Genomic DNA, 13,048 nt, shown 5'->3' with positions numbered 1-13,048 from the left:
ACATAGACGTTTTAGCGCTCTGTATGTCTATCTGTCTGTTTGTTCCGGCTAATCTCTGGAATGGCTGGTCTGATTTTGATGGGATTTCACTGGCAGATAGTTGATGTATTAAGAATTAACTTAAGCTTCAATAATATAATTTATTATTAATTTGAAACGACATTGAAGTACGAAGATTTCGCATTTCATAGTTAATTGGAATAGATATTATATACAATAGGAATTACGAATAACAATCTTCATTTAAGAGAATGAAAAAAAATATATGTAAAGGCAACCAGTTATTTATATGGCATCTAGCTTCCATTATCCACATCAATATTATCTTAACTTTTACTAACAAAGCGAAAACAGGGTAAGTAAAAACGTCGATATGATTGAACGGGCACGTTTAATTTTCTTAGAATATTTATGGTCATTTAGATAGTCACGGTGACATCTGATAAAGGATCATTGGTGACTAATATTTGAAAAATGTTATTTGAAAGAAGTAGACATAGAAAACTTTGATTTTTATTTATCAAACGCTAAAATCGCTTATATATGTTTACAACTTAATAGCTATAAACGTGCTTGTTATTATGTTATTAAGTATATAAATACATACCAATATTGTGTTATATCATATTTCAATAATAATCAGGCACACAGTAAATATGACTCAAAAAATTGTTATTTATATTTTAATACATCTAGTATTATATTGTACCGTTGTTACTTCTGATTTTCCATAACACAAGTGCTTTAGCTACTTACATTGGTTTCAGAGTAATGTATATGATGTTGTCCAATATTTATTTATTCATTTAATGATTTACCCATTGCAATAGTACTCGTAATCCTTATTAAATAAATATTTTAGGCTACGTCTATAGAATTAAGTATAATCACAATGATCACTCATTATTTAGGAACCCAAAAATAATCGTAAGAGATGCTGATTTTTAATGCAATGATTTAACAATTTTAATTTTGGCTGCTTATGCTATGCGTATGTGAGTATCATACCTCAGTTACATGTTATGTAGAAGACATTTCAATCAACAATGCTATTGTTGGCCGAAGAGATATCACTAAGAAGTAGGTACTATAAATATCTTACAAGATTTTTTTACTTTGCCAGCCATTAATAGAAAAACTTCTGATGGCGACGATTTTTTTTTATAACTACTTTGTCATAATTGACTTAGTCATGTTGTAATGTATTTAACATATGAATACGCTATATATGCCTTTATTTGTCTCATTGTATAAAGTATGTATTTACGAAAAACGATTCGTATTAATTTTGCTATGAATGATTATCGTTGTGCTGAAATTCGATAAATCTTACTAATTTACAATATTGTATCATTATACATTTATCAACAACAACAACAGACTCTAAATTTCCCAATGCTGGGCTAAAACATCCTCTCTCTTTGGGAAGAAGGTTTGGAACATATTCCACCACGCTGTTCCAATGCGGGTTGGTGGAATACACATGTGGTAGAATTTCTATGAAATTAAACTCATGCAGGCTTCCTCATGATGTTTTCCATCACTGCCGTGTACTAGTTGAATTATAACACAAATTAAGCATATGAATATTCAGTAAGATGCATACGTTCCATCCACTGGGCCCTCTCGGATCTGTATTTTTATCACAATGTTAAATATTTTTTCTAACAAAAGCTACGAGTAATGTATTTCTCGAGAACAATTTTAAACAACATTCCACATTTCTAAGGTTTGATTTCTTATCTGACCAGTATAGTAGTCATCCTTATTGTTGCGAAACAATGTCCTGCCGATAAGGTATAAGAATTTATGCCTCTTTTAAATGGTATATCTATAAATACTTTAAGAAAGTGTAGGACTACATCATTCCTGTCTCAAATTTTGGATAGTCAAGAAAGAAAACACAAAAGTAAGTACAGTTTGATTTTTGACTTTGAATTTGACTCTTGGGGTTTTAAATGCTCAAAAAATATATATATTTTTAATATTATTCTTGATAGAAAAATGTTCGTTACTATTTATTTTATTTCAGATGATTAAGCTTTTAGTTTTCCTAACGGTAATAATATCAGTATTATCAGCTGAAATACCATCGCCTGGGATATTGAATAAAGATGACACACACAAACCTGAAATTGAGGAATCAATTGAAACCCATTCTATTCAAAGTAAAATTACGAAATCAGAACAAGAACATCATCCTGTTTATCGATCAGAAGAACATAAGGATGAAAGTCGAGCAAGGATAGAGCCAGTGAGGTCTAGAGGGCCTATAATTAAACATGATATGTTAGCTGATGAACCTAGCGGAGCACCATTTTCAGACGTTAACAGAAACGTAAGTACGATCATTATAAACTATTAAGCCCTACTTACACTGTCGCTAGTACTATCGGGTAGAGACCGAGCACTAATAGACATTTCTTTGCAAATTCCTACACTTTTGTGTCAAAATACAAAAGTCGGTAACTAGCATTACAGACGCGATAACCTGGTTGCTCAATTAGTATACATTTGTATAACATATTTAATATTACATTACCATTATTATATTATTCAATTATTGGATTTTTATTAATACTCTATATTTAATGATTGTGATAAAATTGCAGGATAATAATTATGGTTTCGCGGGACCAATGGAAGTGGCCTATCCTGATATTCCGTATGCTCCTGGCTATGGATATAGACACGGATATGCTGGACAAAATAAGTAAGATTTATTTTATATCATTATATTTGAATATTTTGTAGTAATTTTCACTTATAACTAAAAAAATTAAATTGCTTTTAAAAGTCAGTTATGATTATTTAATCATATCGTCCGATTATTATTACACGTCTATCCAAAAAACCATAAAAAGTATGTATATGAGTTTCTTTATTCCACCTTAACTTTTCAATGTCTGAAGGGATCGGGATGGGTATAGTTAGAATCCTCAGCCCGAGTGTCATCGATTGTGTGTGTGACAAATAAATAATTATAAGGGAGAAATTGAAACAATCTCATTTTTTAAACGTTAATATAAAAAAAATATGTTATCTAGAATAAATTTTATATGATGTTTAATTCGTTACAGCTATGATCTATATGGAATTAGTGATGATTTTATAGAACCAGATACTTCATCTTTTGGACTGCTTTGGAGCCAAGTACCTGATTCAAGGGTATTTATTTTATTTATTTTGCGTGTAGCCTATATATAACTAACTAACGGATACTGTTGAGTGTTTCAAATATAAGATTAATAGATTTTTTTATATCAATCATTCTTTAATAAGATATGAATGTTATTCTTTCATAATTTCAGTATCAATAGTTATAACTGTTGTATGTATGAGGAAAATTTTCTTTGTTATTTCTCAGATAAAAAGGACAGATATTTAAGTCATAATTATTTGCATTAATATTAGTCATCATACATGTAGTTTACTCCATGTAAATAAAATAAAATATGATTGAAAGTGAGCTATTCACGTTATAATAATGTATGCATTAATTTATTTTTAGACGTTGGTGAATTATGCTGGCAGGACTATTAGTTGGGTATTCAGCAGCATTTTCGTACTAATGCTCGGTTCGTTCCTAACCATTGGACTTTGTACCTACACTGATCTGTGCAGGATTACGTTTAACGGTGTTGGTCCAATTCATGAAGAGATGAGATCCCTTATAACCCCAGAACGCTTGGAGAAAATTAGTAACGCTGCTGACTTTGTAAAAACTGCGATCAATAAATATCAAACCATTCAACGTGTACCCGAACCAGGTACTAGGAAGCGACGTTCAATCTTCTATTAAATTGTATTCGAATAATTATAAAATAAATATCTGATTTATTATTTTTTTATTTTTATTTCTTAATTTATACCTCAAATATATACTTATGTTTTAACACAATTCTGTAATTTATACTCATAATTATACTCATATATATACTGCAAGTAAGATAACAAGTTCTAGAATAAATTTATTACTGTCATAAAGACAATGTATACTTTACAACGAAAGAGACTAATACGTGTAATCTTAAAATAATAAGGCATTTGTAATAACTCGACATTGTTTGTAAACATAGATCGTACATATATCACCTTAATTTCATAAAATCAGTGGCGAAGGTCAGGCAGATAGTCACACCTAGAAATTATTATATTTGATGTTCTACGATGGAACGAAAATTCATTGCCTAGATTTCTTTTAATGATTATTATAAAAATATTTTTACACTTATAATATTACACTATTAAGAAATATTACGTGTTTTGATTTTTTTCATTTATAAAAATATTCAATTATAAACTTTTTAAAGCGAATTGTTTACGTTGAGGCTTCAATTATAATCATATAAAAAATGTGTATCTAATGGTCGCAAGAATGCTAGAATTTAGCATTTTCCCGTAAAAACGTTGCACCTATAATGGTGACTTTATTGCATGAATTAAAAAAAAAGTATATGTAAGTCATCTGTTTAAAAATATAAGTCAGTTAAAAATTTGCGATTTAAGATATACTCTTTAATCGTTTTATAGGTAATGTATATAAATAATAAATTAATTAATAAAATAACATATATAAAATAAAATAAAATAAAATAATTGAAATAAATGACATATTTTTCAACAATGAAAATAAAAAAATAATAAACAATGTTAATCTTATGTTAAGTCGCGATCTAAAGTTATGTTTGTGTGTTTAATTTGACACAATTCTTCATTTATACATTGAACATAAAATTATTAATAAAAAATGATTTAAAGTCGAATTCAACTATAATGATTAATTATATAAATTGAATGTGTATAGTACTGTAGGTTCCTTCTTCCTTTAAATAATAAAAAAATGACAATTAGGGTGTCTTGGAATTTTAATGAAAGAGTAAGTCAAGAATGCGTTAAGGTAATTTAAATATTGTATCATTTGCAATTTTAATGGTTTTTTGAATCATGTTAATTATAAATCGACATAATTATGAACGAATTAGTTAAAAGACTTTCCTATTTATAGAATGTCTAATAACTTTTTTAGTCATTCTTTAAGCTACCAGTAATAAGATTATATCCAAAATTATTTGATTTCATTTAAAATGAAGGTTAGTAAAGTTTATGTCAAAAATATTTTTTATCAAATTAAACATTAACAAGTTTTGTAATTTTACAGATATTAAAAGTTGTGACGATCGCTTCAATTTTAACAGCTGTGCGTGGAATTAGATACGCCTATTTTGATAATAATATTATTGAATTCGACGATAGACCAACACAAGTAAGTGAATTTATATTATAATTATTAGCCCAATTTCATATCTATTTATTAACAAAAATGTTTAAAGCCTCTTATCCTCCTGTGGAAATAGGATACTTTATTCATTTGGGGTTTCATCCACTATAGTAATTCAATGTGTATGTATAGACTCTTACGGCAGATTTTTATTCCACACATACAACAAAATTTTAACTATAAATATTCACCAATGCATACCTGTGTTCGAATCATTTTACCTCGTTGATTTTCTACATCAATGTTAAATGTGTCGCTGTAAATTAATTTTGTTCGCGTTCCTCATTGCCATATTATTATTATGATATGTCAATCCTTTTAAAAAAATCGTAAATTTGCATAATTTACATTATACAAAATTACACTGGGCTATAACATGTCACAATATATACGGTACGTCATGTTATAGTAAAACCTTGGTGAAACTATAATTAAAGTAAATACAATAATATGAAAGAGTTGTCGTTTCCAGTTGTTACTCATGAAAATTACAGCCACTGATAGGCATTTTCCATAATCGCTTATACTATTCAAACATCACGTCAATTTAGCAATCAGTGTAACAATTCCTCTCTAAGAACAAAGTACATAAGGAATGACATCAAATCTGGTATATATAAACGCATCTTACGGGTATATATTTTATCTTAAAAAATATATTAAAAAGTAGCTGTCGCTGCGGCTTGACTTGCGTTTTACATTTAGGCATTAGTTGTTAGGCACAAAAATAGCGTTTGTCCTTCGTTGAAGTTCAAGCTTGCCTTATCTAAAGTTCATCAAATTTGGTTCAGTGTTTCAGCCATGAAAGGGCAAGAGACAGACAGTGTTACTTTCGCATTTATAAAATTAGTAGAGGCAATCTCTAACTTATCTACATTGTACATAAATAAGGTATCAGTTCCACATTCGACAATGAATATCTTGGTTCAAAATACTCTGCCTGAAGAATATTTAGGTCAGAAATAAATATTGTTGTTCTAATTGTTAGATTGATAAAGATTAGACAATGGTCAACCATTGTCATTGTGATGACCTCCAGGTCATCTAGAAATTCTTTTCATTTTCTTATATTAGGATTTTGGCTCTTTATTTTTTTTTATATTTTGAAATAAAGCAACCGTATTAATGAAAACTTGCTCTTTAAGACCCGTCAATTTCGATTTTAGTTATTTTTTTTACAGTTGCCTATTATTCTTGACATTCATATTTTTTGTTTTTGGTTGGTAAAACTTTTAAACTATTTTTTAATGAAAATTTTATAGGAAGATGTGTTTTAGATTGCTGATTATGTTACTTAATCGATCAATAATTGAGCGTAAAATATGCAAAAACCTATATGTTGTTTATTTTTATTTTAGACAATTTCATTACCATATCCTTACCAAGAACCTAATACAATGACAATCAAAAAAAGATCACGGAAATACGCCGCCCCAAATTTAGATGAACTCGTATCGACTGCAACAGTCACAGGAGCGGCAGAAGAAGCACAATCAATGCCATCGCCCAATCAACCAAGTCCAGCGCCTCCAGAATCGAGTCCATTGCGCTTAGAACCAAGTCCATTGCCCATAGAATCAACTCCATCGTCCATAGACCCAAATCCATCATCCCTAGGACCAAGTTTATCGCCTGTAATACCAAATACATTGAACATAGAAGCAGCTCCATCGCCCATAGAACCAACTCTATCGCCTATAGACCCAAGTCCATTGCCCCTAGAACCAAGTCCATCGCCCATAATACCAAATCCATTGCCCATAATACCAAATACATTGAACATAGAAGCAGTTCCATCGTCCATAGAACCAAGTTCATCGCCCATAATACCAAATCCATTGCCCGCAGAAGCAACTCTATCGCCCATAGAACCAAGTCCATCGCCCAAAGACCCAACTCCATTACCCATAGAACCAAGTCCATCGCCCATAGACCCAAGTCCATCGCCCTTAGAATCAAGTTCATCGCCCACAATACCAAATCCATCGCCCACAGACCCAAGTCCGTCGCCTCTAGAACCAAATCCATCACTCATAATATCAAGTCCATCAACTTTAGTACCAAGTCCATTGCCTATAGAATCAAGTCCATTGCCCATAGAATCAAGTCCATCGCCCTTAGAATCAAGTCCTTCGCCCACAATGCCAAATCAATTGCCAATAGAATCAAGTCCATCACCCTTAGAAATAAGTCCATCGCCCATAGAAACAATTCCATCGCCCATAGGAACAACATACCACATGATATCAGTAAGTGTAAAAAAATATTTTATTAATTTTAGGCATTGATCGATAAATATTTTTTTCTACGATTTTTTAACAAACAAAAGTAGAACAATTGCTGTAACTACTGAGCCGAAATGGCCCAGTGTTTGGAACGGTTAAACGAAAGTTTTATATAAACCTAGGAAATAAGTCGCTTGATGGAACATACATCTGCTTCTTATATTTAAATTAGCTGCATCCATAAAAAATATTATAGTGAAAATAAAGTAAGTGTTAAAAGTAAAAAATCACAGTATATACTTAGTATACCTAATTTACTCAATGACTATTTTATATTTAACTAATAATATTTTTGTTTACAGCTGTTCGCCGGTTTCGTGAAAAGGATTTTAATGAAAGTCTTCACCAATATAACTATGTTTATATTTAGTTTTTTTAGCACGTCAACTAAATTTCTTGCTTCATTGAGTACACAGCACGATAGCGACGTTGTAGCTGAAATGCCACTGAATTAAGTTTCTTTGTAACTCAAGAACGTCTTAAAAGAGCGACAAAATTATTTGAAACAGAAATGAAAGGCTTGAATTAGAAGTAATGATATAATCTATATAAATAAAGATAGAACCGCCTTGTTTTGTTGGTATTTCAATAAATGTTTTTAGTTATTATTTGTATTTTTTAATGAGGTAATCCCAAAACCTATAATATTAAAATCATCATTTGGTGTGATGGCATTGCATGCATCTTTCGTATTTATTATGATTAGTATGAATTTTAAATGTTTTTTTATTTAATATAGGACTAGGTGTCGCGCGCGGCTACGTTTTAGAGGGCTCGTTGTCATTGGTTAGGCAAAAAAAGTAGATTATATCCTTTTTTGGACTTTAAGTTCGCTTCATACCAAATTTCATAAACTTTGGTTCAATAGTTTTTTCGTGAAATAGCGACACATAGACGGACAGACGGAGTTTCACCTTTATAATATTAGTATAAATTATTGTGATCTTGACCAATTTTCACGTTACAGTCACGGCGGTCAATCTCAAGCGAGACAATTGTACAAGTATTGGTAATCACTCGTGCTTTCTCTATTTCTTTACTCTGTAACTGAAACTATAATATCGTTGAAATGGATGCTTTTAACTGAATAACACATTTTGTATACGAAATTAAAATTATTTATATTTTTTTATTCTTAGCAATCATTTTATCTTCTTCGATAAAATATTTGCGACTTAATTAATAATATGAATTATACACCTATTCTTAGTATATTACACTATTGAACTCGACAAATGTTGAGGCCAAATCAGAAATTAAATATTTGCTAGCTCTTCAGAATGTATTCACTATACCAATCGTAAAGTAATTTGTCACCGAGATGGCACGTGGTCCTTGGACTAAAAATTGGCTATTATTACGAAAGCATCGTCAATAACATTTTTTTTCAGGGATATTAACTTAAAAATATTTTTAGGGATCTTAACTTAAAATTCACAATAACCTTTTATGGGAGATTTGTACATTTTCTTTAAGTTTGACTCATTGGTATAAACTTCAACGTCAGAATTTTTGTCGTTTGCTCCTCAACGATAGGAACTTTCAGAGAAGATTTTCGAGTAAAACTACTTGAAGGTAAATCGAAATACTTTAGCGACTGACAATTTGTGTCTAAAATATTACAAAAAAATCACACACTGCTATAAAATTTAATGCACTGTCTTAAAAAAATTGAAAAAAAGAGCATATAATTAATACAAACAAACAATAGTATTATGAATATAAATAGCTAGGCGGACTAATATAAACGAGGCTTTTACATAGTAAGGACAGGTTAGGTATATCGGCTGGCGACCATTTATATGTTGTTTGTAAAAATATTGCACAACACTTATTTAATCCGAGTCAATTCGAGAAGCTTGTATGTACTTTATAATATATTATACCTATGTAGGTGTAGATTTTCCATTTATTCAATCGGATTGAAGGATTTTGGTTTGATTGTATCAGATACATGAAAAACCCTTAAACGGAATAAGCATTTTGTTCCTCATATCAAAAACAATTAGCATAATAAAATTAACATTATCGGTTAATGGAAATTGCATGTAACAGACTGATTTTTGTTTTATCTGGATAATCAATAATGATATTTTACTACCGATAATTTTGATTGTTGATTGTTTTTAATTCAGTAGTACGTATTGTTTATCATCGTACAAGTACAATCGGTTGGATATCCAAATTCGAGTCTAGGATTGGGTTAAAACATGGTTTTTATTGTTAAGATATACCTACTCGGTGTCAGTCAGACGTATTGATGTCGGCGGAACTAGATTATCGTTAGTCAAAAACATGTAAAGCACATGATGGCCCTTACTAATTGCACTCTAAGTGGGCTATGAAAGTAAGGGTATACGGAGTACCTGAGTCCACACATGCAAATACTCATACCAATATGTCCTGCGCAGTTGCCTAATCTCTGTTTCGAAGGCCATTAAGATAGTAAATGTATAGTAATAGCCGATTCCTTAACAAAAACAATATAACTTAAAAAAAAATTCGTAATGTCCAGCAATTTGTCAAACTTATTCCAGCAGTAGCAAACTCTAAAGTAAAAGTTTATAGTAATGGTTGATATTTATTTTTTTAATTGGATATTGGCTTTGGCTAGCACTAACTCCAGAATACCTGAATTCATATAGTAAATAATTGAATAAAAATACGCTCATGTGTTTTCTTATATTCGATGGAATTATTAGTCGAGATAGCTCATTAGAGCCGCGATAGCCTATTGGTTAAGACACGTGAATCTTAACCGAAGATGGTAGGTTGAAGCCCGGGTAAACACCACTTTATTTGCTTTAATAAATTAAAAACTGCATATATCCGTAACTAACTAACCCGTAGTGACGGCGGATCCTTCACAAACCTTGTCCTTAAATGGAGATAACTTGTATCATTTTCATTAAGGCAAAGTTTTAGTCGTTTTTATTACTAAATTAATAAGCACAAGATTATTAAAACCGCTTATTTATATAACAAAGATGTAAGTAGCAATTGGTTTTTCGAGTAGCATGTGTTAAAACTCGAGTTTAAATAGCCTTGCTTTTATACGAATGTGATGTCATTCAGTAAAGAATTATTTTCGTCCTAGTGACTCACGAGATAACAATAACGCCAGACTGGCACATGAATTTAAATAAGCATGTTGAATTGAATGCAAAATCGTCGACAATGTATCACAATATCATCTTAAAGTGGAATAGAATATAGAACTTCCTTAGTAGTAGACACGTATTGATAAAAAGTACACGTTATTTGTATAAGTTGGAAAAGGACAAAATCATTTATGTAATGCAATTCTCTTTGTGCGTTCCATAATAAGGTTGTTAAACTTTAAACGATTCGAACTTGCAAGCGTCGTAAGCCGTGTCTGTTGAAGCGTTGTTCAGTATTCGTTAAATTAAAAAAAAAAGTTACAGATAGAAAAAAAATATTTAAATGACAATGAAATTAAAATAAATAAACGGTCAATGTTACATTTATACGGGCTGTGTCATTGACGTCTTATCTTGTGAGCAGTGCGATACCACATGTTTTTACTAAATATTTACATCAGTTGCAATTTTGCATTGTGAGTCCGCGGTACGCTTACCATTTAACTCTTATCAAAATAACGTCACCAGTCGACGGAGAATTGTTAATTACAAAGATTTGACCGTTATCACGATTTTATCTTTGCGGTTGGAGAAGCGCATCATAATATCAACAACCAGTCACACATGAGATCGGCTTCATTAACGACACGAAATGGGGAACTCGAAGAGTAAAAAAATGAAAATTAACCAAAGTGAAACTCAACCGAGCGAGGAAAATCGAGAACGGATAAATTCTATTAAGACTGAGTCCCCCGATGTTAGCGTTAAGAAAAGCGGTGACGTCGAAACGATTTCTGAACAAATGGATGAAAAGTGTAACGACAACGCTAGCAGCGCATCGACTGTAGAAGTTTTAGATGATAAGTGAATTAGTGCCAAACTTAAGTTACTACCTGTTAAACCACTGCAATCTCCAACTAGGTTACTATTTTATGCATTTCGGTAAATACTTTAATGTAATGGTTTTATAAATATACTCATTTATCACCAAAATTGTTTTATTGTAACTGAAAAAATAATTTCTACGTTATAAGAATCGAGTGCATGTGAATCAGGGATATAAAGAAAAAAAAAATTCAATTTCATTTCTGTTCTAAATAATAAAAAAAAAGATTTAATTTAGCCTGAATCAATTTTTTTTTCAAAATTATTAATTGTTTGAAAATTTGTAGCAAGTAGGTATATGGTATTTGAATATTATTTTCATGAACGTTCTAAGCGATACTGTGTGCCGTTTTATTAGGTTCAATAAAAGTACCATAAAACACTTATAAAACACCATATTTACAATGATAAAGTGTTGTATTTTCAATTTATGCCTCGCCTTTTCATTGCTTTCTCGAATAATCATTTACAAAGATATTTTATGATTAAATTATGACAAATTTTATCGATGACTATATATTGGTTATGTAAAGATGCTTACGTGATATATTGCACATTCTTAACTAGAAAAAAAAATCGTTTGAAGTACAGATGATGGATTCTCCTAGGAAATTTTAATAGTAATTTTTATCAATGCATCGCTCATTCTAGCTGATAGTGTATCTGACTTTCCATCGACCTTTGTGCATTATTGCAATATTGATTGCAAGGAAGTAAGAACCTTGAACGAAATTATATATCTCATTATACAAATAAGAGCTATCAAAGTATAATTGCCATTGTCGTATTATTTACTTTAATCGGTAGGCCTTTAAGCACAATCGCTTAGGATTTAGTGTTCAACGCCAGTAATGGTCACGTATAGAGGCTTCATTATTGTGACTCATTAGTCTTATAATAGATGATCTCTTCATCTAATACATACGATTATGTTACTCACGCAATATCGTTTTAGTTTATTACTTCCAGAAACAACTTAAGATTATTTTTAGTTAGATAAAATGAAATTTTGTTCATTGTCTCGTGTTCAAACAAGGATTAGATGACACAGTTGTCAAAGTAAAGCCTAATAAATTTTGTCATAGTTATTCAGATATTCACGGATTAGCGTAAATTTTGATATTATTTTTTTATTTTTTTATGCTGTAGGTTCGCGAACGAGCATATGGGCCACTTGATGGTGAGTGATAATCATCGCCCATAGACCATGGCGCTGTAAGAAACATTAACGATGCCTTCATCGTCAACGCACTACCAACCTTGTGCCTGTAGTTACACTGGCTCACTCACCCTTCAAACCACAACGATACTTAATACCCATTATTGTTTGGAATATCTGATCTGGTACCTTTTCCGATGGGCTGGTACAAAGCCCTACCACCAAGTTATGCTTTAATATGTCCCAAACAAATTTATATTATTTCCTAAAGCGTCAATGTTAACTGTCGGTGGTGATCGGTGATCACTAGCCATCAGGTGGTTCATCGTCTGTCCGT

The 13,048-nt window shown here is 31.0% G+C and overlaps 2 protein-coding genes across 2 annotated transcripts; both read left to right on the top strand.

The window, feature by feature from the left end:
* The first annotated feature begins 333 nt into the window (after window positions 1-333).
* Window positions 334-3,802, top strand: LOC124535206. Its single transcript, XM_047111326.1, has 5 exons — window positions 334-1,909; window positions 2,033-2,326; window positions 2,613-2,713; window positions 3,081-3,168; window positions 3,512-3,802. The coding sequence occupies exons 2-5, from the start codon at window positions 2,033-2,035 to the stop codon at window positions 3,800-3,802; spliced, it is 774 nt and encodes a 257-aa protein (XP_046967282.1). The 5' UTR covers window positions 334-1,909.
* Window positions 3,803-5,087: 1,285 nt separating this feature from the next.
* On the top strand, window positions 5,088-7,339 carry LOC124535396 (vegetative cell wall protein gp1-like). Its single transcript, XM_047111605.1, has 4 exons — window positions 5,088-5,093; window positions 5,162-5,266; window positions 6,640-7,282; window positions 7,326-7,339. Exons 1-4 carry the CDS (start codon window positions 5,088-5,090, stop codon window positions 7,337-7,339), a joined length of 768 nt encoding a protein of 255 aa, XP_046967561.1.
* The last annotated feature ends 5,709 nt before the right edge of the window (window positions 7,340-13,048 follow it).

This window comes from Vanessa cardui, chromosome 14 (assembly GCF_905220365.1).
Source record: "Vanessa cardui chromosome 14, ilVanCard2.1, whole genome shotgun sequence".
NCBI classification, from domain to species: domain Eukaryota; kingdom Metazoa; phylum Arthropoda; class Insecta; order Lepidoptera; family Nymphalidae; genus Vanessa; species Vanessa cardui.
The sequence above is the reverse complement of the archived record's forward strand: the minus strand, read 5'-3'. Positions and strand labels throughout refer to the sequence as shown.

Excerpts from the sequence above, each read along its gene's own strand:
- LOC124535396 (XM_047111605.1), top strand. Across the intron at positions 5,267-6,639 it reads TCGACGATAGACCAACACAA|ACAATTTCATTACCATATCC; the intron begins GTAAGTGAATTT and ends TTTTTATTTTAG.
- LOC124535206 (XM_047111326.1), top strand. The coding sequence starts at position 2,033 with ATGATTAAGCTTTTAGTTTTCCTAACGGTAATAATATCAGTATTATCA. Across the intron at positions 2,714-3,080 it reads GGATATGCTGGACAAAATAA|CTATGATCTATATGGAATTA; the intron begins GTAAGATTTATT and ends AATTCGTTACAG. Across the intron at positions 3,169-3,511 it reads GCCAAGTACCTGATTCAAGG|ACGTTGGTGAATTATGCTGG; the intron begins GTATTTATTTTA and ends ATTTATTTTTAG.